Source organism: Narcine bancroftii, chromosome 1 (genome assembly GCF_036971445.1).
Source record: "Narcine bancroftii isolate sNarBan1 chromosome 1, sNarBan1.hap1, whole genome shotgun sequence".
NCBI lineage: Eukaryota > Metazoa > Chordata > Chondrichthyes > Torpediniformes > Narcinidae > Narcine > Narcine bancroftii.
In genome coordinates this window covers 383,561,921-383,586,861 of record NC_091469.1, presented here as the reverse complement: position 1 = coordinate 383,586,861, position 24,941 = coordinate 383,561,921, and the positions used below count along the sequence as shown (strand labels likewise).

General features: G+C 43.9%; 1 protein-coding gene across 7 annotated transcripts in view; it reads right to left on the bottom strand.

Annotated features, from left to right (window-relative positions):
* The window catches only part of rreb1a (ras responsive element binding protein 1a), a 237,238-nt gene that overhangs the window by 73,529 nt on the left and 138,768 nt on the right, over window positions 1-24,941 (bottom strand). For all 7 annotated transcript variants that reach the window (XM_069913519.1, XM_069913521.1, XM_069913520.1 and 4 more), the window contains one exon: window positions 12,375-12,538. In XM_069913519.1, coding sequence (XP_069769620.1) covers window positions 12,375-12,538 — 164 coding nt within the window. The remainder of the gene's footprint in view (window positions 1-12,374; window positions 12,539-24,941) is intronic.

The window sequence follows — 24,941 nt, the reverse complement described above, 5'->3', positions numbered from 1 at the left end:
AGAGTAGCAGGACATGATCCTAGAGCTCCCGGACCAGGAGATTCAAAAACAGTTTAAAAGTAAAGAATAAACATCAAAAATAATTTAAAAATAGGAAAATCAAGATCCCTATCTGGAAATAATGGGAAAGAAAAACACAGCCAGACAAAGATGGCCAGCAAGGTAGGAGGAATGGTCAGCACCTTATCCAGCCTGCCTCGTGGAGTCCAAGATGGCGACGCCAAGTCCAGGCCGAAGCCCAGAGGTCCCGACAACAGAGGTAGGACGGGAGGTGAGACCGATCCAGGGAGGAGAAGCAACATGGTCCCCATTTGATCATCGGGGGGGGACGAAGGGCCTCCAGAGAGGTCCGAGCCACAGGGACAGTGGACCACTGATGACAGTGAGAGAAGAGTACCTGGGAGCAGAAAGCGATGGGAAGTAGGAACAACTCACAGGAGCATACCGGAGACCTCAGCCCTGCATCGGTAGATGCCTCCAATGGAGATTCCAGCAAGGTGGGAAACAATAAGGAGGTTGGCAGCAGCATCAGGAGAAAAGCACAGGGAAGACCCAGCCTCCATGAGGAAAGTAAAATGGCATCGGCCACAGGAAGAGGGAGCATGGAGCCCTCACTATAAAACATTTTAAAGGCCATGGGAAAAATGGAGGAGAGACTGGCCAGAGACTTAAGGGAGAAAACAGGGGAATTGTACAACAATGGACAGATGGGAAAATGCCCTAATTGGATTGACAGGAAGGGTATCTGAAGTGGAAGAAAGAAGTGAAGATAATGAGGACAGAATAAATAAATTGGAGAGTGAAGTCACCACATGGGAGGCAGAAAAGGGGATTCCTCTGGCAGAGAATTGACACTTTGGAGAACCATGGCCAGAAGAACACCATAAAAATTGTGGGGTTGCTAGAAGGTAAAGAAGGGAGGTATCCCATAGTGTTTTTTCTCAATGTTAGTTGCCAGAGGTCTTGGGAAGAGAGAAACGGGGATAATCAGTGGAAGTAGAAAGGGCTGATCGGTCCTTCTTCCTGTGCTTGGAGCCCCGGTCAAAGACCACGGTCAATGTTGTTGAAGCTCCTGCATCACCAGGACCTTGAGAAAATTTTAAGTGCAGTGGCTGTCAGGGTGAAAGCAAGGAGGGGTGGGAGGGGGGGGGTGGATTGAACAAGTAATAGCTATATGAGAATAACAATAGTGGGTTTAACTGTTTGTTGTATAAACACATTATTGGGAGAATTTGTAAAAAGGTAAATGGTCTGGGGTGGGATGGGGCTTGGGGGGTGAAGGTGGAGAGGTGAGGGAGGTAGATGGGTGCAAAGTGCACAGTGCGTGGTAAGGAGGGGGATGGTGACGACGTGCAGAGTGAAGTCATCAGAGGCAGGGGGAGGAAAAATTAAAGGGAAGGTGATATAGATGGGGAATATATGTTGGTAAGGGGCTGGAGTTTGATCTCGTACTTTGTGGGTTTTTTTTTTGGAGATTTTCGGGTTCATGGTCCTCGTTTTTGGTTTATTTTCCCAGGTTTTGTCACGGGCCCGGTGGGCTGGAGCGGAGGGCTGAAGGAAAAAGGTTGGATAAATGATGGATATGGGGTGGTGGAGGTATGGGGGAAGCAGGTATTGAAGTCTCTGGGACAATGGCTAAGAGTATAAAGTATATTTGTTTCAATGTTAACAGCTTGAATGGAATGGTGAAGAGGAAAAGAGCCTTGGCACACAAAAAAAATGGGAGCGGATCTGTCCACTCTCCAGGAAACACATTTAACAGAGCGGGAACTCCAAAAACTAAAAAGGGGATGGGTGGGCCTGGTAATACCCTCCTTGTTCAGCTCAAATTATAGGGAAGTGTGTTCCAGTGAGAATGCAGAATGTGATCACAGATAGAACATGAAATTTTGTATTGGTGCAGTCAGATAAATTCAGAATCCTGAACCTTAGTAAACGTGTACGCCCCCAACTTTGATGATGAAAAGTTCATACAGGACATTTTCCTAAGATTGGGAGAAGGAAAGGAAAACATTATGGTTGGGGGTGATTTTAATTTTTGTCTGGATCCTGTCTTAGTTAAGTCAACAAAGAAAATAACTAAAACAAAGGCAGTGAAGGCCTACCATTGATTATATGAAGGAACTAAACTTAAGTCTGTAGGTGGAAACATCAGAGGGAGCGAGATTATTCCTTCTACTCAAAACTTTAGAATAGATTTTTCCTTGGCTTTAGCCCACATAGAGGGTAGGATCAGCAAGAGTTCTCTCAGATCATTCACCCCCTGACACGAACAATAAAAATGCCAGATAAGCAGGATACAGCATAAAAATGGCGTCTTAATATGTTGCTGCTAAAGAAGCCGGAGTTTTGTAGTTTTGTATGAACACCGATAGACATGTTCTGTGAGGCCAACTGTACCTCTACTCCAGATAAATTCCTCCTATGGGATACCCATAAATCATATTTGAGAGGTCAAATAATTGGATCTACCAAAACAGTAAAAAAAAAAGATGGAGGTGGATGAATTGGAACAGGAAATTACTCGTTAAGAAAAGATTTCCAAAAATCGGGTTTGGATGACCATTTAGGGCTCTAGCAAATAAAAAAAAACTGCAATACAATTCGCTCCAAACATATAGTATGCAAAAGGCCCTAATGCAGTCAAAAATACTACGAACTGGAGGAGACATCCCATAAAGTCCTCTCTTGGCATTTGAAGATTGAACAGGCCTCAAGGACAATCAATGTGATACAAACTGGAAATGGTAGGATCATGCATAAACCAAGAGATTAATGAGACCTTCAGGGAATTCTATGAGGGTCTATATAAATCAGAGTTAACAGGGGGATCCGATAAACCCAATGGGTTCTTGTCTAAATTAGAGTTACCAAATTTAGTCACAGAAGAACAGGAAGGCCTAGATCAGTGGTTCTCCACTTTTTTCTTTCCACTCACATTGCACTTTAAGTATTCCCTCTGCAATAGGTGCTCTGTGATTAGTAAAGGTTTGCTTAAGGTGATATGTGGGTGGAAAGAAAAAGTTTGAAAACCACTGTTTTAATCGTAACTAATTGACTTGTTATGTACACGGTTTCATAACTCCAAAGAAAATGGGCAATGACAATTTTTCTCAAATATTTCACTAACAACTGGGCTTAGAGCAGTGAATCTCAACCTTCCCTTCCCACTCACATACCACCTTAAGCAATTCCTTACTATTCACAGAGCACCAATGGCATACGGATTATTTAAAGTGGTATGTGAGTGGAGATCTTCTCTTTACGCAAGAAGAGATAGGAAAAGCATTGAATTTGTTGCAAACTAACAAGTGTCCAGGGGAGGATGTGTTTCCACATGAGTTTTATAAGGAATTACTGATGCTTCTCTATATGGAGGTGGTGGGGCAAGCAATGGGGACCCAAACCCTCCCAGAATCTTTTTTGACAGCAATACTTAAAAAAGGCAAAGATCCTTAATGCTATCTTTTTGTAGGCTAATTTCTCTGTTAAACACAGATTATAAGATACTGGCCAATGGCAAAATGATTGGCAAAATGATTGGCAAAACATTAGCCAAAACTAATAAATAAAGATCAAGCAGGATTTGTGGAAAAAGACAGGCAGCTGACAAAATTGGTAGACTGTTGAGTATAATGCATCTGGCGCAAACCAGAAACGAGAGAGGTCTAGCTGTGGCCCTCGATGTGGAAAAGGCATTTGACAGTTTGGAGTTGAATTTTTTATTTTAAAGTGCTGGAAAAGTTAGTGTTAGGGCCAACTTTTATAAACTGGATAAGGCCACTATACCATGTGCCCAAGGATAAAGTTGTGACCAACGGACAAATATCTCCAGCTTTCCCACTGACAAGATCAAGTAGACAAGGGTGCCCCTATCTCCAACCCTGTTCGTACTAGCCATGGAGCCACCAGCCGAGACGCCAGGATCAAGATATCAAGGGTTTTAGAGAGGCCAGGAAGAACATAAAATCAATTTATTTGCCGATGACATACTGATATATCTGACAGACCCAGCAAACTCATTGTCCAAACTGAGCTCTACTCTGGAGGACTATGGGGAGATTTCTGGCTACAAGGTTAATTAGGAAAAGAGCAAAATTATACCACTTACTATATCAAGAAAGCAGTTTTTGAAAGTGGCCACAAAACAGGATCAAATATCTCAGAATCATAATAGACAATAACTTGAATAATTTATATAAACTAAATTATACCCCCTTGCTTGGGAGAATTGAGGAGGACTTAAATAAGTGGATGTCCCTGACCATAAGCTTAGTGGGCAGGGTCAACTGTGTTAAAATGAATGTGTTGTTAAAATTTCAGTACCTCTTCCAGACATTGCCCGTGGTGTTGTCTGGGGGATTCTTCCAAAATTAAGAACATTTCTATGGAATGGAAAGGTAGCCAGGGTCTCTATGGAAAAATTGATCTAGGATTACAGTCTGGGTGAATTACGAATGCCAGACTTCAAGAAATACTATTGAGCAGCCCAGTCGAGATACATCACCTCACTCTTTGAAGGGGGAGGTGTACCATCCTGGCACAAATTGATCTGCATGGAGTAGGTGAGAAGGTAGCAGAGAACTTTATTTATAAATGGGATGCAAATTGTTATCTGGGAAAACAAGCAGCCCTATACTAAAACAAATTATCCTCATTTGGAATAAAATTAACCAATATCTACGAATGAAAGTGGGGGTGTCTCCAAAAATACCTCTGACTCCAAATAGATTAATACCATTGACGGTAGGTAACAAATTCTCAGATACCTACCATTGTAATGGCATCAGGTGAGGATATAGGACTATTACGAGAAGAGGCAGATAATGTCGTTTGAACAACTCAAAATGATTTATCAAATAAGACATTCCACTGCTACCTTCAGATACAATCTTTTCTGCAGAACAAATTAGGTCCAACTATGGCCCTACCAGCGGGCAGTGACATAGAGGCCATGATTCGAAGGTGGAACACACAGAAGTTCATCTTGGCAATGTATTTCTTGCTCCAAGCAGAAGGACCCAAACCAGGCCTTCAAAAAATCAAGGCAGAGGGGGGGAAGTCAGACTTAGGAATAACGATTGATGAACCCGAACTGTGTCAGACCAGCATGACTGCAATCATTAATGCACAGTACAGGCTGGTGCAATACAATTATCTGTACCAGTTGTACCTGAGGCCACAAAAATTGAACAGATCTAAACTAGAATTATCAGACCAATGCTTCAGATGCAGCAATTGAGACAGGAATCTTTGTGCATGCAACCTGGACATGAACCAAGGTGAGGCCCTTTTGGGTGGAACTAGGCCAAGTCCTAGAAAAAAATTATAGGTAAACAATTTCCACAGGATCACAAGTTGTTCCTGTTGGGAAACATAATGGACATAAAGCTTATGATGAATCTGTCCCAAATTCCAAATCCAATTCGTAATGATCGCTAGGTGATGACCTTGAAATCAGACCCCTGGCTGAGCATTACTTACTGGAACACAGAAATGCAAAGCTGTGTTCTCCTGGAGAAAATGACTTACAACTTAAGAAAAAAATATGAAACTTAAAAATAAAAAAAAATTGTCAACCATACTTAATTTCCATAGGAGCACGATATAGTGTGGACCATCGTGCCTCGCCACCTGACCTTCCCCATCTATCCCTCAATCAGTGTGGCGGGGGGGGGCATAAATCCTGATATATGTTTCACACTTTTGTTGTGAGTGTCTTCAGTCTTGTGTAATTCTGGTTAGCTTAGTGTTAAATGTTGAGGTGGAAAGAGCTTGAACTCTGCAGAAAACTTTGTATAGAATTGATAGTTGTAAATTGTAGTCAAAGCTGATACTGTTTAACATTGACACTGATAAATAAAATATTTAAAAAATGTTTTTGGCACATTAGTCCATCAGGCAAAAGTTGGGAGGTCATGCTGCAGTTGTTACGACATTAGTGAGCCCCCAATTGGAGTATTGTGTTCAGTTTAGCTCACTGTGCTACAGGAAAAATGTCAAGCTTCATGAGGATTCATGAGGATGTTCCAGCCTGAGCTATAGTGAGAGGTTGAGCAGGCTCAACCTTTATTCCTCAGAGCACAGAAGGATGAGGGACGATCTCATTTAGAGGTGGACAAAATCAGGGCAATAGATCAGGGAAACGCAGAGAGTCTTTTGCCCAAAGCAGAGGAATCATAAACCAGAGGCCATGGGTTTAAAGTGACAGGAGAGATTTACCCTGAGGGGTAACTTTTTTGACACAGAGGGTGGAATGGGCTGCTGGAGGTGGTGGTTGAGAAAGATATTATTGAAATGTTTAAGAAAAAAATTGGAGGGATTCATGGCTCGGTTGAGAGGGGTTTGGGCCAAATTCAGGCAAGTGGAATGAGTGGGATACTTTGATCAGAGTGGGAAAGTTGGATTGAAGGGCCTGTTTTCCATTCTGTGTGACTCCATGACACCGACAATGTGGCACTCTCTCTCTCTAGATAGCACAATGGAGTCAGCCTGAACTCTGATGCTGGGGAATCTGGGGTGGGACTTGGGATTCATGCACACCTGATTTAAGAGAATTTCCTTTTGAGCTACAAGCCCCACAATGTGCCAGCCTTAAAGCCTGAACTCTGGTGCTGGGGATTCTGGGGTGGGACTTGGATTCATGCACACCTGATTTAAGAGGGTTTCCTTTTGAGCTACAAGCCCCACAATGTGCCAGCCTTAATTGTGAGTGGAGTGCTGAGTCTCCTGGGAGTACCATGGCCCAACTTCACAATCCAGCAACCAAGGCAGCAGCTGACAAGAGGGGAGAGATCTCTGGTGGGATGGCTGCTCCACACCCCCTATCCAAAGGATATGCTCCCAGATCGCACTGTTCACCCAAGTCCAGTGGTACAACTAACAGAGAGACTGCCTCATAATCCGAGATCCAGGTTCAATCCCGACTTCAGGTGCTATCTGTGTGGAGTTGCACTTCTCTCTGCGACCACGTATTCCTACCACCTCCCAAAGACATGCAGATCAGTGGGTTCATTGGTCACTCCCATTTGCTGCTCATGTGTCAGTGAGGGGTAAAATATGGTGAAGGGGGGTTAGTTGATGGGAATGTGAGATGACTAAACACTGGGATAAATATGGGACTAATTTAAATGAGTGGCTGATTGAAGGTGTGAACTCAATGAATCAAAGACCCTGTTTCTATTCAGCATCTGTCAATAATTCGAATCTAGTCACAACCTCTTCTCACTGCTACCTTCGGGCAAAAGGTACAGAAGCCTGAAGTCCAGCATTTCAAGGCTCAAGAACAAGTTATCTTTTAACAACTATCAGGCTCTTGCATGTCCATGTACTATCCTAACCCTAAACTACTCTGGGATCCCCAAACAATCAGTCTGGTCTATTGAAACCTCATTTTTTTTTCCACTTGCATTTTCTGGAGCTGTGAATATTTATTTATCTCAATCTTTATCTTTATGGCCTGTTGTGGTAGTTAAATATAACCATTTGTACTTGGTGTATCTTATGTATCTGTGTGGCTGCAGTAAGAGTTATCCAGAGTTGTATTTGTGTAGATGACAATAAACTTACATCTCATCCACTTCTACAAATATCTCTACCTTCAGGAGAGGAAGGATGGGCATGAATTGGTCCCACCCCCTACACTCCTGAAGCCATTGGTGCCTCTGGCAGTGGACAGTGGGCTTAGGCCAGGAGAGGGCAGCCATTCACAGCCAGTGCAGGTGGCAGAGTGCCCCAGATCCTTCTGCAACTCCCTGCATTCACCTCCCTCCCCACCCCCCCCCCCCACCCCTGACCAGAAACAGACAGGACTTGGCGAAGGAATGCTGCATACACCGGCTGTTTATCAGGGCCTCCTGCTGGAAACTGGGACCGTTGTTGACCAGCGGACTGTCTGCTGAGATTTCCGTTACCACAGCAACTGTTCCTGCCTCTCTCGAAAGTCAAAGCAGGATGTGAAACTTCCCAAGTCATATTTATTTCCCAATTTTTTTTAAAAATGATGTATTCTTGTCAAATTTCCCCCATTGGATTGGGCTGTGAACCATAGAGGCATCTCAAAAGGAGAGCTGCAAAAGACCCAAGCTGGTGGAATGAGTAATGAAAGTTTATTATCATGTTCAGATGCACAGCAATTGTTGCAACAACACAGGAATGTAAGATGCACCAAATGCAATATTATCACAATATACCTTCAGATAAAAAAACAGAAAAATAATAAATATAAAAGTAACAGGCCCTTCCAGCCCACAAGCCTGTGCCTCTCAAATACGCCAATGAACCTACAAACCATGTATGTTTTTGAAGAGTAGATGGAAACTGCAGCACCCGTAGAACCATGCAATATTAGATGATTATTCACAATTGGGGCTTTGTGCAAGAGAAAAAGTGACATTTCAAAGACACAGACAGATCATTTAGTGGTTTCAGAGCTTGTGGATAGAGTAGTAAGGGAGGTAGTAGGGTAGCAAGAGTCTGATAGCTGTTGGATAGGGATCTCACTGATGGTAAGCTCACGTCAGGCCTGAGTCATTAAGCTCTCTTTCACAAAGGCTTGAGGTTTGGGAGAAGAGGTGATTTTACTGAAGCATAGACCACTCTGAGGGAGGGTAAGAACATTGTTGCTGGGATATGCCCCAGCTCAGGAGATAGAACAAGCAAGTCCAATCTCTGCAATGAGTGAGCTTCGGAGAAAGGTGTTGCCCTGTCCAGACTGGGTTAAAGAACCCACTGTGGGTGTACTCAAGGCCGAGGTCTGTAGATCGTGGCCTTCAGTCAAGGGGAACAGGAAATTCATGGCTGAAGGACAGGCTGGGGTGGAGTGTTGCCATGAGCGATGAACAGCAGGCAAAGGGAGCATTGGAGATGGCTGATCCTGGCCAAGGAGAGGATGCTGCTCACTAACACCCATTGTGGGGGTGGTGGGGGGGGGGGGGGGGGGAACTCTGTTGCATTTCCCCATCCTTACTTCAGATTCCAAGCCAACAGGAGCCTCAAACAGCTCCGTCATGCACAGGTTAACCAATCTGACAGTAGCGGTTCAAGAAAGAAACGGGCGGTGTGAAGGTGCCACAGTCTGTAAGGAGTTTGTACGTTTTCCCTGTGACCAGTGTGAGTTTCTATTGGGTGCTTCGGTTTCCCCCCACTTTCCAAAATGTAAGGGGTTGATGGGTTCATTGGATGTAATTAGGGTGACATGGGATTCATGGGCAGGAAGGGTCTTCTACTGTGCTGTATCGCTAAAATGAAAAATATTCAAATTAAGAAGGCAGCTCACCACCAGTTCTCAAGGGCAATAATGAAAAGGCTGCCTAGAGGACTTTATTCCATAAAGGGGTATTTGAAAGGAAATTGCCCGACGAATCTTACATCTGAGGTGCTCACCATTTGTCCCTTCAGCCATTATCTGCAGCCCTGTCACGCAATATTTCTCTTGCCTTGGAAACATCTGTTTCCCTCTGGCTAATGTGTGCAGGTAACCATGGAAATGGCCCTGTGGACAGCAGGGCCACAGGCTCTCCCTCAACTTAACTCACCGAGTTCAGGCATTTCCACAAAACTACAGTCCCCTACCCACCACCTCTCTCACTTCCCCTTCTCCCCGACTCTCCCCACACCTCACCATCCCACCACCCACTCCCTCTGACAGCACAACCTCTCCATCGCCCTACACCCATCTCTTCCCCCCACTTCTCCTTCCCCTCACCACCACCTCTCTCACTCCCCACCTATAACCCCTCACCCCCACCTTGCTCCCTCCATTCACCTCTTTGGCCCCACTACCTCTCCCTCCCCGCCACCTTATCCCCCAACTTACCATTGCTCTCCAACTCTCTCCCCCCCCACCCCCAATTGGCACAAAATGCAGCCATAGAGGCAGAGGGGAAATGATGTCCCATGTGTGCACTTGTGCAAGCTATAGGTTACTGCTGATTTTGTAAGCGACATTGTCTCAATTCCTGCATTTGTTACAGTTTCCTCTGTGAATGTCGCTATTCTACTTAGCATAGTAAATCTCTGGCCACGGAGGCACTTCTGAGAATAGCCACAACAATGTGAGGATTGGGGAAAGGGAAAGTACTCGATTAATACCTCCCCACCAGAGCAGCAGGGGTTTCAGAAGGGGGAAAGAGGAAGGTCCTTCCTCATAGCAATTGAGGAGGCTCTCGTTACATGAACCTGACTTCAAGGGATGAAGAAAAAAAAAACGAGTGCTAATGTTAACAGGATGTGTGCGCGCTGTGCTGCTGCAGTTGGTGACACTTTCGCTCTTGAGACTGAAAGTTGTGGGTTCGGTCACAAGTTAAGCTCAAACTTCCAACCCTGTCTTTCCCAGTTTTCTTCAAGGGGATGAGTGGAGATTTGTGCCGCTGTAGATCCTCAAAGCCTGCCTTCCAATTTGGCAAGATGTTCATTGAAGACTGACAGAATGAGTAATGAAGACACCGGGAAGAGTCATCTGGTCCTGGTCACTACCTTGACCCCTGGTCTCAATAATTCAGTTCCCAGCAGATCCGCTACACCCTCGCAGACCCACTACAACCTCGCAGACCCTGCTACACCCTCGCAGCACTGCTACACCCTCACAGACGCTGCTACTCCCTCGCAGACACTGCTACTCCCTCGCAACACTGCTACACCTTCAGTCCTGCTACACCCTGTTGGATCGCACTACACCCCTGCAGCACCCTTGTTGCCCCTGCTACACCCTGCAGCACCCTTGCAGTCCCTGCTACACCCTCACAGACCCTGTTACATCCTTGCAGTCCTGCTGCACTGTCGCATACTATGCTGCACTCCTGCCATGCCCCAGCAAGTCTCACCACATCTCTGGGATGCCAACCCTAACCTTACAGACCCTGCCTCAATACTGCAGTTCATCTGCAGTGCTACTGCACCCTTGCCACACCCTGGCAGTCTGCCACAGGTCTGCAGGCCCACCAAAGCATCCACTTTAAAATCAGCTCCCATGTCCTTTGAAACAAGTTTTGGATGAGCAACTTCAGGTCAAGCACTGTTTCAATCTGCTGACAATTCCACACCTTCCATGTATGATACCCCCAGACACACCTCTTCTCACTTCACACATCTGGACATTCAACCTGTCCCTCCTCTGACCCTTTACAAACCTCCTCCTCTCTCCCTCCCAGACACTCAATCACTTCCCCTTGACCACTCCTCACCTTCCACCCCAACCTGCTTCTCACACCCAGCCATCCACTCCTCACCTCCTCTACCCCAGCCCCCTCCTCACCTCCAGCCATCCCCTCCTCACTTCCAGCCATCCCCCTCACCACTGCCCTTTCCTCACCCCGAGCCATGCCCTCCTCACCTCCCACCCCAACCTGCTTCTTACCCCCAGCAGTCCCCTCCTCACCCGTCCCATCCTCAACCCCATCCTTCCCCTCCTCAACCCCATCTGTTCCCTCCCCACCTTCTCCACCCCCACCCGTCCCATCCTCAACCCCATCCATCCCCTCCTCACCCCCATCTCTCCCCTCGTCCCATCCTTGTCCCCTCCCCACCATCTCCACCCCCACCCATCCCCTCCTCAACCCCATGTCTCCTCCCCAGCTTCTCCACCCCCACCCATCCCCTCCTCACCCCACATGTCCCCTCCTCACCCCCATCTGTCCCCTCCTCACCCCCCATCTGTACCCTCACACCTTCTCCACCTCAGCCCCTTCCTCACCCCTCCCACCCCAGCCCCTTCCTAACATCTGACCCAGCTCCCTCATCATCACCTCCCTCAATAACACCCTTATTTGCTTTAATTTCAGGCTGTCCCTGTTCTGGCATTTGAGCTGAAACATTGACTCTTTGTTTCCCTCCCTGTGGATGCTGCAAGGTCTGCTGGCCCTCCCCAGCACCTCTGACTCCAGAATCCCAGCAAGGCTGGAGCGATGGGAATCACTGGCATTAAGGAAACTAACCTCAGAGAAACATTGATCACCACTAAAATGAGATGCCTAGATAGTAAACATCCCTGCAGAGTACATTCTCTGGGCATGGCTGGGAGATGGAAGGAGCCCTCTCTCTACTACCGCAGGTCCGATCAATGAGCTGTCCCCGGGTTTCTCCCATTTCTCAATGCAATCGCTCAGTTTCCTATCAACATCTGCGTGCTCTTGTGTTTTACATCCCTCAACCCCATCCATCCCCTCCTCACCCCCATCTGTCCCCTCGTCCCAGCCTTGTCCCCTCCCCACCATCTCCACCCCCACCCATGCAACTAAGAATGTCGTTGCACCCGTAGGTTTTACTTCTGTTGTCTGTCAATGAGCTCCCAGCATCACAATTCTCCCACCCCACCTTAGGTATTAAGAGCCAGCAGAGGTGGTCCCTCTGCCACCCCTCACCCCGGCATCACTCACCTGTGCATGTTGCCGTTAGTGGTGAAGGCTTGCTGGCAGATGGAGCAGGTGTAAGGCCTCTCCCCGGAATGGACCAACATGTGCCGGTCCAATGAACTGGCTGAGCTCAGGGACTTTCCGCAGATGCTGCAGGAATGATTGTTGCCTCCGCTGTCAGTGTTGTGCTGCAAAGAACAAGTGCTCCAGTTAATTGTGTAGATAAGACCAGCAGTGTGGTCACAAATGAGCATCAGACAGGCACCAGAGCCTCAACTCCAAGAGAAAGGCACGCCCTTGTGTCTTCCTTTATTACACAGGCTGGGCCACATCAGTGCTGCACTTTTAGAAAGCAGGAATCCAGCCTTTGAAACTCTGCTCAGCACAAACTAAGCAAATTGCTCTGGAATCACGTAACAATCTCTCAGGCACCACTGTTCTGCTGAAGAGCACAGCTCTGGACAACAGTAAAGCTCAAGTGCAAGGTGATAGAGGCCTGGATAGAAGAACTTCACTGGAAGCATCAAAAGATGATGGAACAATCAGGTCTTACTCTGGTATTTTTTTTAGCTGTGAAGAGGATAGATTTTGAAAACCTGGCTTGGGAAGTTCTGTTAAGTATATGTTAAAACAGTTCAGCACAGAAGCAGGCCCTTCGGCTGACAAGGTCTGCACTGAACATGATGCCCAGTTGAAACTTTGCTGCTTGGACATGAAATGCATCCCTCTATCCCCTACACCTTTTAAACATTACCTCTCTCTGTTTCTACCACCACTCTTGGCAACCCTCCCAGTCACCCACCACTCCCTGTAAAAATTAGCCCACGCATCTCCTTTAAACTTCTCCCTCCCCTCAATTTAAATGCAAGCCCTCCAATGTGTTTACAGTTATATGATGGGAGAAGGATTTGGACTTTCTACCCTATCAATACCTCTCCTAATTCTATAAACTTCTATCAGACTTTCCTCAGCCTCTGACACTTCAGAGAAAATAATCTTAAGTTTGTCCAAACTCTCCCTACAGCTCAAACCTGCTAATTCAAGCAGCATCCTGGTGAACTTCAGTAGACTTTCCAAAGCCTCCACATCCTTCCTCTAATGGGGCAAACAAAATCGCACACAGTATTCCAAGTGCAGCCTAACCAAAGGTTTATGAAGTTGCAAAATGACTTCCTTACTCTTATACTTAGCGCCCTGCCCACTGAGTGTCAGCATGCCACATTCCTTCTTTACCACGCTATCTACATATGTGGCCACTTTGAAGGAGCAATGGACTGGGACCACCAGATCCCGCTGCATCTTAGCCAAATGATCTATCTCAGTTCCAAGACTCCATTTCACCAAATTTGTGAGCAGCTGCCTGCGATGAATAACTTCCCAAACTTTGCTTTCACAATGCATGATGTTTGGGTATCTGAGGAAGTTAGTTACAAGAGAAAAGATGCTTCGGAAAGGGGAATTGTGGGAATCCTGTGGGCAGTAACGTGTTCACATGCAAGGTTTCTATTCTAATTGAACTGACAAGAATTTATATGGCAAAGATGACAGCAAGAAGCAAGAAACATTTACAGTGCACTTTGTTCCTGTTTAAAAATTGTCCGTCCATTCATTCTTACACCAAGTGAATCAACAGGATAGAAAATAAAATAATTGAGTTGGTCCTGTAATGAAAGACTAATTAATGTAACATGATTTTAAAATTCTGCTTCTCCCTGTGTCTGAAACTTCCTTCAGCTCAACCTCCTCTGCCCTCCTCCAAACTGATGACCATCCTTGAACCTGCTCAATCCACCAGTGCAGTTAAATAAAATAAAGTGTACAGATGTTAGGGTCGACTAAAATACACAAATGTGCTGGAGAAACTCAGCAGATCACTATCTATAGAAAGTAAAAGGCAACCAACATTATGGGCCTGGGCCCTTCCCAAGATGTTTGTTACCCTTCACTTCCAATAGATGCTGCAGGATCTGCTGACTTTCTCCAGCACGTTTATGCATTGTGTTCCACCAATGACTGCCTTGCCTCCGGCTACCAGGGCTCATAGCTCTGGGTCCTCTGATTGCTGATTTCTGCAGCCTTAGCCAACATTTTGGTTACCTGCCTTCGACATGCGGCTCAACATCAACAGTGAGGAGTCATGTGATGGAGCAGTGGCCAGCAGGAGAATACACAAAATGAAGAAAACATAAAGTTCAAGAAACACAAAACTCAACAAATAAAAGAAAGAAAATGGCACCCAAGAAGGAAAAAGCAAAAACAACGGGAAAAAAAGAAAGAAAAGACACCAGAAGAAAAAGGAGAAGGCCTTACCTGCATAAAGAAATAGGGAGCTGTCGTGGAGAAAAGAGCCCGCTACCCAAGGTTGGTGACGACCCCGCAGAGTCGCGACCCCCCAAACGCTGGACTGCAAAAATGGCTGTCTGAGCCAAACAGAAGTGCGCAATGCGCACACTAAGGAAAAAGAAAACACCGATGGGAGGGGGGCCCAGCTGAGGAGTGAACTAACATAGCGCGACCAGCTGAGAGATGCCTGACAGCAGAGCTTTCAGATGGAAGAAGAGGAAAGCGACAGGAAAGGGAGTGATAGGAAAGAAGAACAGCAACAGGAGGCCCAACAGATAACTACCCCAGAAGAAGAGGACCAACAGCAAGAAGCCAAGCAAGAAGAAGCCCAGCAAAGTGAGGCAAGCAGCTCAACAAGAAAGTCAGAAGAGACACAGATACAAGGAAGAGAAGTAGAAGACCCAAACACAGGTGCAGACACAGAAGAAGAGGAAGAAGAAGATCAAGCTCTGCACAGAGAAATAGAAGGTAAAATAGATGGACAGTATATAGATTTTAAAAATTTCAAGAACAAATGAGAGCATTAAAAGAATGGTTGACATTAGAATTTAGTGAAATGAAAAGAAAAATGAAAAGTACAGAAGAAAAAGTGAGTAGAATAGAGCTGGTCATGACAGAAATAGGGAAAAGACTGGAAAATGTGGAAGAACGAGAAATGGCTGTAGAAATGGAAGTGAATGACTTAAGAAGAAAATTGGAAAATAGTGTCAAAAAAGTTAAAGTGTCACAAGAGTTGTTAGCTCAGAAGATGGATATAATAGAAAACTATAGTAGGCAAAACAATATAAAGATAGTGGGCCTAAAGGAAGATGAAGAAGGCAAAGATATGAAAGAATTCATAAAAGGATGGATCCCAAAAGTCCTGGGAATGCCAGAAATACAGGAAGGAAAGGAAATAGAAAGGGCACACAGAACACTAGCCCCGAAACCACAGCCACAACAGAAACCAAGATCCGTTTTAGTAAAATTTCTGAGATACACGACAAGAGAAAATATACTGGAGAGGGCAAGGAATAAAATTAGAGAAGACAAAAAAAAACCATTGGAATACAAGGGTCAAAAAATATTTTTTTACCCAAATATAAGTTTTAAACTCCGAAAGAAGAGGAAGGAGTTTAACACAGCAAAATTGATCCAATGGAAAAAAGGCTAGATAAAACTGGACAAAAGACTAGCAAAATGAATAAAGTGGCCAAATTTATGGTTAAATCAATGCAGGAAATGAAACTTATGGATATATGGAGGAGGCAGCACCCAAGGGAGAAGGAATACTCATATTATTCGAGTAGGCATAAAATATACTCAGCCTATATTCAAGGGAGAGTTAGGAAAACTGAATATAAAGCTAGATTGTTATCTGATCACTCACCCCTGTTATTAGGAATAGAACTGGAGGACATCCCACCAAGAACATATAGATGGAGATTAAACTCCAGGCTACTTAAAAGACAGGAATTTAGAGAATTTATTGGACGCCAAATTAAAATGTACTTTGAAATAAATACGGAATCAGTGAAAGACACATTTATATTATGGGATGCAATGAAAGCCTTCATTAGAGGGCAGATAATAAGTTATGTAACCAAGATGAAAAAGGATGACAATCGGGAAATAGAACAGTTGGAAAGGGAGATAGTAAGTAGCAACAAGGGAAGATATAACAAAAAGAGATTTGGCAGACAAAAAAAAATAAGAAACACTACAAACGTATAAGGTGGAGAAGAACATAATGAAAATAAAGCAAAAGTATGACAAGCTAGGAGAAAAAAAAACGCACAAAATATTAGCCTGGCAACTTAAAACAGAACAAGCTAAAAGAACTGTATAAGCATCAAGGAAAAAGGACAAATAAATTACAAATAACCCAACAGAGATCAATGAAAACTTTAAGGAATTTTATGAACAATTATACCAAACTGAAAACGAGGGGAAAGAAGACAAAATAGAAGAGGTTTTAGCTAAAAATGAACTGCCGAAATTGCAAGAAGAGGAGCAAAACAAACAGATAAAACCATTTGAAATAGAGGAAATACAGGATATATTAAAAAAGCTGCCAAACAATAAAACACCTGGAGAGGATGGATTCCCAATAGAATACTATAAAACATTTAAAGAGTTATTAATTCCTCCTCTCCTGGAAGTAATAGAAGAAACACAAAACTTGCCAGATTCATGTAAAACAGCAATAATTACAGTAATACCAAAGACAGGGAAGGATCCACTAACACCAGCATCATATAGACCAATATCTCTACTTAATTCAGATTATAAGATAATAGCAAAATTATTAGCAAACACATTGGCCGACTGTGTACCAAAAATAGTAAAACAAGATCAAACTGGATTTATTAAGAAAAGACGAACAGCGGATAATGTCTGTAAGTTCATTAATTTAATTCATGCAGTTCAAGGAAATAAGATACCAACAGTGGCTGTGGCTTTAGATGCAGAAAAAGCCTTTGATAGGGTAGAATGGAATTATTTATTCAAAGTATTACAGAGGTTCAACTACCAGAAAAATATATTAATTGGAATAAAACATTATATAATGGACCATTGGCGAAGGTGACAGTAAATGGATATGTATCTAACCAATTTAAATTAAGTAGGTCAACTAGGCAGGGATGTCCACTATCTTCCTCACTGTTCGCTTTAGCAATGGAACCATTGGCAGAACTGTTAAGAACAGAAAATAAAAGGGATAAAAATAAAGGAGGAGTATAAAATCAGTTTATTTGCAGATGACATCATAGTATACTTAACAGAACCAGAAATATCAATAAAAGAACTACATAAGAAATTGAAAGAATATGGAGAAATATCGGGGTACAAGATCAACGCAAATAAAAGTGAACCGATGCCAATGAGTAATGCGGATTATACAGAATTTTAAAAAGAATCACCATTTAAATGGCAAATACAAGCAATCCAATACCTAGGTATTAGATTAGATAATAATTTAAGCCACCTGCACAAATTAAATTATCAGCCATTAATGAAGAAATTACAGGAAGTCTTAGAACATTGGAAAGAATTGCCACTAACATTGATAAAGAAGGTAAATTGCATTAAAATGAATGTCTTCCAAAGGATACAATACCTATTTCAATCGTTACCAATTCTCTTAACAGAGAAATTCTTCAATGAACTAAAGAGAATAATAAGGAAATTCTTATGGAAAGGGGGAAAACCATGGATAGCGTTAGATAAATTAACAGAGTGGTACAAAGAAGGTGGTTTGCAGTTACCAAACTTTAAAAATTATTATAGAGCAGCACAATTAAAGTATTTATCAGATTTTTATCTGACAAGGGAAAAACCAGATTGGACTAAGATAGAGCTAGATAAAATAGGGGAAAAGGTACCAGAACATATACTTTATAAGTGGGATGAAAAGCTGGTGCAATATAAAAATTCACCAGTACTGCATCATTTACTCAATATATGGAAGAAGATTCACTTAGAAAGGAAAAAAAACAAATGACCAACTACAAAATTATTATTGACGCAAAATCAATTAATCCCTTTCACAATAGATAACCTTTCCTTTAGAGAATGGGAGAGAAAAGGAATTAAAAGAATAGAAAATTGTTTTTTGGGAAATAATTTATTAACATTTGAACAAATGAAGTACAAATATGGAATAACTCATGGTACAATGTTTGGATACCACCAACTGAAAGCCTATTTAAAGGACAAATTGGGAAGCAGACTGAGTGTACCAAAAGGAAGCAGCTTTGAATGTGTGATTACAGAAACAATGATAATAAAAAGATTTATAACAAACATGTACATCAAGCTGCAAGAGATGGAAAATTATGAAATAAGCTATAAACCCAAACAAAAGTGGGAAAAAGATTTAAACATAAAGATAAAAAATGAAATATGGGAAAAGTTATGCTCTGGAACTATGAAGAATATAATAAACACGAGGTTACGCATGATACAATATAATTGGTTACACAGGTTATATATTACACCCCAAAAGTTAAATAAAGAGAAGCCAACATTATCATATAGATGTTTTCACTGTAAGAAGGAAATGGGAACAACAGTACATGCAATTTGGGCATGTGAGAAAGTGGAAAAGTTTTGGGAAGATCTAAATCAGATATTAAATAAAATCACAAAAAGCAACATACCAAAAAATCCAGAGATCTTTCTTCTAAGTAATATAAGAAGTAAAGAATTAGGCCTCAAATTGGATAAAGTGCAAAAAAGATTTAGTATGATAGCCTTAGCTGTAGCAAAAAAATGTATAATGTCAACCTGGAAATCAGAAGAGAGTCTGAGAGTACAGCAATGGTACTTAGAAATGAATAAATGTATTGGAAAAAATAACATATAATTTAAAAAATAAAGTCACATTATTTGAACAAATTTGCGAACTGTACATGGCACACAACAGAGAGGGCTTGCCTCGGACCTCCACCCCCTAAAGTGATAGAATGATAAGAAGACAAAATTACTTGATCCAGTGTGTAAAAGTAGATGACACAATTTTCTTGTTTATTTTCATTGTGTGGTTACATTGTTTAATGGGTTTATTGTATTGTATATGTTGAACATTTAATGGATTTGGAGCGGGGGTGGAAAGGGGGGGAGCGAAGGTAGGGGGAAAAAAAGGGGATAAAATGTCACTCTATATTTAAGAGGGAAATGTTTGTATGTATTTTGATTGATATGGTTCACAATGTGAAAAATAAAATAATGAACTTTTAAAAAAAATCAAGAGTGAGCTAGACTATTGCCCTGTGAAATGGCCTGGAATTGTATCATGTAAAGGATGCTAAATCAGTGGCAGTGGTTATTGTATAGGGTCAAAGGATGCAGACAAAGCCTACACTGACATTTATCACGGAATCCCACAACAAAGGGGTGAAGCAGTCCTTTCAAGCAGTGATCCAGTTAGCCCCTCCTCTTTGAACAGGCATGGAATGTGCTCGAGGAATTTAATGGGTCAGACAGCATCCATAGGTAGAAATGGTCAGTCAACATTCCAGGTCTGGACTCTTTATCAAGACAAAGATAAGAGTGGGTGAAATTACAGAGAGGAAGGGGACAAGAACTGGGGAGGGGCCCAGAGGTGATTTAGGACCGAAGGTGTGAGAGATGGAGACTAGTACAAGGAGAACCCATTCAAAAAGGGGGTGGGTAGATAAAAGTTAAAGAAAGACGGGAAGAGAGAAAAAAAACAAGTACAGGAGTTGAGAAAGAAGAGATGGGAACAATGAAGTCAGATGGTGGGGGTGGGGGGGGGGGGGGGGAGTGGGGATTACCTAAAATGAGAGGTTATTAGATTTAAGGCCATTCAAGAGAAATATGAGGTGTGTTCCTCACCTCCCATTTCCTTGCTCTTTTCCAATTTTACTCCTGTGGATCAGGGGCGGGTCATTCTATTTGCTCAGTGTATCAGTGTCAGCAAATCATCGTGCTGCCAGTGTTTGCATGTCCACAGAAAGCTCCTAGGTTGGACAGCAGGAAAATCACCTCCACTAGTTGGGGAGTTGAGGGAGAGAGGACTCTTTATGCTGACCTCTCTTCAGGGGGATTGCCCAGGAGCATTTGCGCATAAAGAGGGTAGGAGACATTGGGATTATACTGAAAAAAGGCTGTCCATAATGGCACATCTGATGTTCTTTAGATTTTGTGTGGGGAGATGACAGGTTAAAACTGATCAATGGAGTACGAGTCTGAGGGTTGAAATCCACCTCTCCTGCCTGTTTGGCAGAGACAACAGTAACCACTTCTGTGAGGCACGAGGCCAAGATGATCATTGCTTGCATTGCCACAATAATAGGTTGGTGCAATGTAATGAGACAGCCTCTGTGTAAATCTTCATGGTCCCAAGATCGTGTTATATGGCGAGCTCTCCACTGGCCACCGTGACAGAGGTGCACCAAAGAAAAGGTACAAGGACTGCCTAAAGAAATCTCTTGGAGCCTGCCACATTGACCACCGCCAGTGGGCTGATATCGCCTCAAACCGTGCATCTTGGCGCCTCACAGTTCGGCGGGCAGCAACCTCCTTTGAAGAAGACCGCAGAGTCCACCTCACTGACAAAAGGCAAAGGAGGAAAAACCCAACACTCAACCCCAACCAACCAATTTTCCCCTGCAACCGCTGCAACCGTGTCTGCCTGTCCCGCATCGGACTTGTCAGCCACAAACGAGCCTGCAGCTGACGTGGACATTTACCCCCTCCATAAATCTTCATCTGCGAAGCCAAGCCAAAGAAGAAGTAACCTACAGTAAAACCCCAGTTATCCAGAATTCAACCACCGGCAACCTTAAGCAACAGAGGAGAAAAAAAAAGGAAAAATATAAGATAAATAAAAATAAATAAAAGTTTAAAATTGTAAATATTCTCTGAAGTAACACATAAACCTTTGGTACAGATGGGAGCAAATATTCAGCCAGTGGAGAGCCTTGATTGTGCTTTGCATATAGTAGCTGTTTGAATAAAGTTGTGTTTGTATAAAATAGTGTCACTCAGGATGAAGAGCTGTTTGATGCCACTTGTTTAAGTTAATAGCAATAAGTTAAAGTCTGATCCTGTTTTCATGTTTAAAGATCATTAAAAGCAACTTTTGTTTAAGTAACCATTTCTCTTGTTGAATATCTATTGCTTCAACTGAATCACTGTCATTTATTTATAAATGTTTTCCAATGAGATACAAAACCTCATTTCCGAATGCAACCTTTGAATACTTAAACCAGTCTCATTTTTCCAAGTAATTGCCAAACATTTTCTTGCCATAGCTAATGCCAATCTCAAAAAAACAATTTGAAATTTGTCTAATTTTAATTCCAAACTCAATTTTTTAACATAACCCAATAAAAATACCATAAGATCAAGCAAAATTTTAAATTTAAATAAAACTTCTAAAGGTTTCTTAATTCTATTCCAAAAAGGTCGCACTGTTGCACATAACCAAGTAGAATGCAAAAAAGAACCAATTTGCTTCTGACACCTAAAACATAAATCAGAAGAGATAAACTTGTATTTCCTTAACTTCTCAGGAGTTAAATATTACTGACGTATGAAATTATAATACACTAATCTATATCTTACATTTATTAATTTAATCATACTATCCTCAAATATTTTAGTTTGAATTTGTCATGATTTTTTTTCCCGCGATTGGTGGGGTGGCACTAAACCAAGGCAATAGTTGATAATTGATAAACAAGTTGATCTCCTCTTCTATCTTCTATTCTTTCCCCTTTTCTTTTTGGGTAGTTTAGAGGGGGGTTGGGAGGAGTTAGGGTTGAAGGGGTGGGGGATTATAGGGGATCTCTTTGGCTTGGCTTCGCGGACGAAGATTTATGGAAGGGTAAAAGTCCACGTCCGCTGCAGGCTCGTTTGTGGCTGACAAGTCCGATGCGGGACAGGCAGACACGGTTCCAGCAGTTGCAGGGGAAAATTGGTTGGTTGGGGTTGGGTGTTGGGTTTTTCCTCCTTTGTCTTTTGTCAGAGAGGTGGGCTCTGCGGTCTTCTTCAAAGGAGGTTGCTGCCCGCCGAACTGTGAGGCGCCAAGATGCACGGTTTGAGGCGATATCAGCCCACTGGCGGTGGTCAATGTGGCAGGCACCAAGAGATTTCTTTAGGCAGTCCTTGTACCTCTTTTTTGGTGCACCTCTGACACGATGGCCAGTGGAGAGCTCGCCATATAACACGAGCTTGGGAAGGCGATGGTCCTCCATTCTGGAGACGTGACCTACCCAGCGCAGTTGGATCTTCAACAGCGTGGATTCGATGCTGTCAGCCTCTGCCATCTCGAGTACTTCGACGTTAGGGATGAAGTCGCTCCAATGAATGTTGAGGATGGAGCGGAGACAACGCTGGTGGAAGCGTTCTAGGAGCTGTAGGTGATGCCGGTAGAGGACCCATGATTTGGAGACGAACAGGAGTGTGGGTATGACAACGGCTCTGTATACGCTTATCTTTGAGGTTTTTCAGTTGGTTGTTTTTCCAGACTCTTTTGTGTAGTCTTCCAAAGGCGCTATTTGCCTTGGTGAGTCTGTTGTCTATCTCGTTGTCGATCCTTGCATCCGATGAAATGGTGCAGCCGAGATAGGTAAACTGGTTGACCGTTTTGAGTTTTGTGTGCCCGATGGAGATGTGGGGGGGCTGGTAGTTATGGTGTGGAGCTGGCTGATGGAGGACCTCAGTTTTCTTCAGGTTGACTTCCAGGCCAAACATTTTGGCAGTTTCGCAAAACAGGACGTCAAGCACTGAAGAGCTGGCTCTGAATGGGCAACTAAAGCGGCATCGTCTGCAAAGAGTAGTTCACGGACAAGTTGCTCTTGTGTCTTGGTGTGAGCTTGCAGTCGCCTCAGATTGAAGAGACTGCCATCCGTGCGATACCGCATGTAAACAGCATCTTCATTGTTGAGGTCTTTCATGGCTTGGTTCAGCATCATACTGAAGAAGATTGAAAAGAGGGTTGGTGCGAGAACGCAGCCTTGCTTCACGCCATTGTTAATTGAGAAGGGTTCAGAGAGCTCATTGCTGTATCTGAACCAACCTTGTTGGTTTTCGTGCAGTTGGATAACCATGCTGAGGAACTTTGGGGGGCATCCGAGGCGCTCTAGTATTTGCCAAAGCCCTTTCCTGCTCACGGTGTCAAAGGTCAACAAAGGTGATGTAGAGTCCTCTTTTGTTCTCTGCACTTTTCTTGGAGCTGTCTGAGGGCAAAGACCATGTCAGTAGTTCCTCTGTTTGCGCGAAAGCCGTACTGTGATTCTGGGAGAACATTCTCAGCAACACTAGGTATTATTCTATTTAGGAGAATCCTAGAGAAGATTTTCCCTGCAATGGAGAGCAGCATGATTCCCCTGTAGTTTGAGCAGTCTGATTTCTCGCCTTTGTTTTTGTACAGGGTGATGGTGATGGCATCACGAAGGTCCTGAGGCAGTTTTCCTTGGTCCCAGCAAAGCTTGAAAAACTTATGCAGTTTGGCATGCAGAGTTTTGCCGCCAGTCTTCCAGCCCTCTGGGGGGATTCCATCCATACCTGCTGCTTTGCCACTTTTCAGTTGTTCAATTGCCTTATACGTCTCTTCCCGGGTGAGGACCTCATCCAGCTCTAGCCTTAGGGGCTGTTGAGGGAGCTGGAGCAGGGCGGAATCTTGGACTGAGCGGTTGGCACTGAAAAGAGATTGGAAGTGTTCTGACTATCAGTTGAGGATGGAGATCTTGTCGCTGAGGAGGACTTTGCCGTCTGAGCTGCGCAACGGGCTTTGGACTTGGGGTGAGGGGCCGTACACAGCCTTTAGAGTCTTGTAAAAACCCCTGAAGTCGCCAATGTCTGCGCTGAGCTGGGTTCATTTGGCGAGGCCAGTTCACCACTCATTTTAGATCTCCCAGAGTTTGCGCTGAAGATGGCTGCGTGCGTGATGGAAGGCTTGTTTCTTCTCTGGACAGGACGGCTTTGTAAGGTGAGCCTGGTGGGCAGCTCACTTCTTTGCCAGCAGCTCCTGGATTTCCTGGCTGTTTTCATTTAACCAGTCCTTGTTTTTCCTGGAGGAGAAGCCCAGTACCTCTTCAGTGGATTGCAGTATGGTAGTCTTCAGCTGATCCCAGAGGGTTTCAGGGGACAAGTCCGTGAGGCGGATTGCATCCTTGAGCTTTGCTTTGAGGTTTGCCTGGAAGTTTCCTCTCACTTCGTCTGACTGCAGGTTTCCAACATTGAACCTCTTTCTGGGGGATTTACTGTTCCTGGGCTTTGGCTTGAAGTGAAGGTTGAGCTTACAGCGAACCATTTGGTGGTCAGTGTGACATTCCGCGCTGGGCATGACCCTGGTGTGGAGCACATCTCGTTTGTCTCTTTCTCGCACCAGGACATAGTCCAGGAGGTGCCAGTGTTTGGATCGGGGATGGATCCAGGTAGTCTTCAGGCTGTCCCTCTGCTGAAAAAGGGTGTTTGTAATGACAAGCCGCTGTTCTGCGCAGTGCTCCAACAGGAGGCGCCCATTGTCGTTGCACTTGCCGACACCATGCTTGCCCAGGATTCCTGGCCAGGTTTCTGAGTCTTTGCCGACGTGAGCGTTGAAGTCACCAAGGATGACAACCTTGTCGGCCTCATTTGAATGAGGTTGCGCAGATCAGTGTAGAACTTGTCCTTTTCTGCTTGTTCCGCCCGGAGGGTTGGAGCATAGACACTGATGAGGGTGATGCGACGCTTGTTTTGAAGGGGGAGTCGCATGGACATGATCCGGTCCGAGTGGCCTGTCGGGAGGTTTTC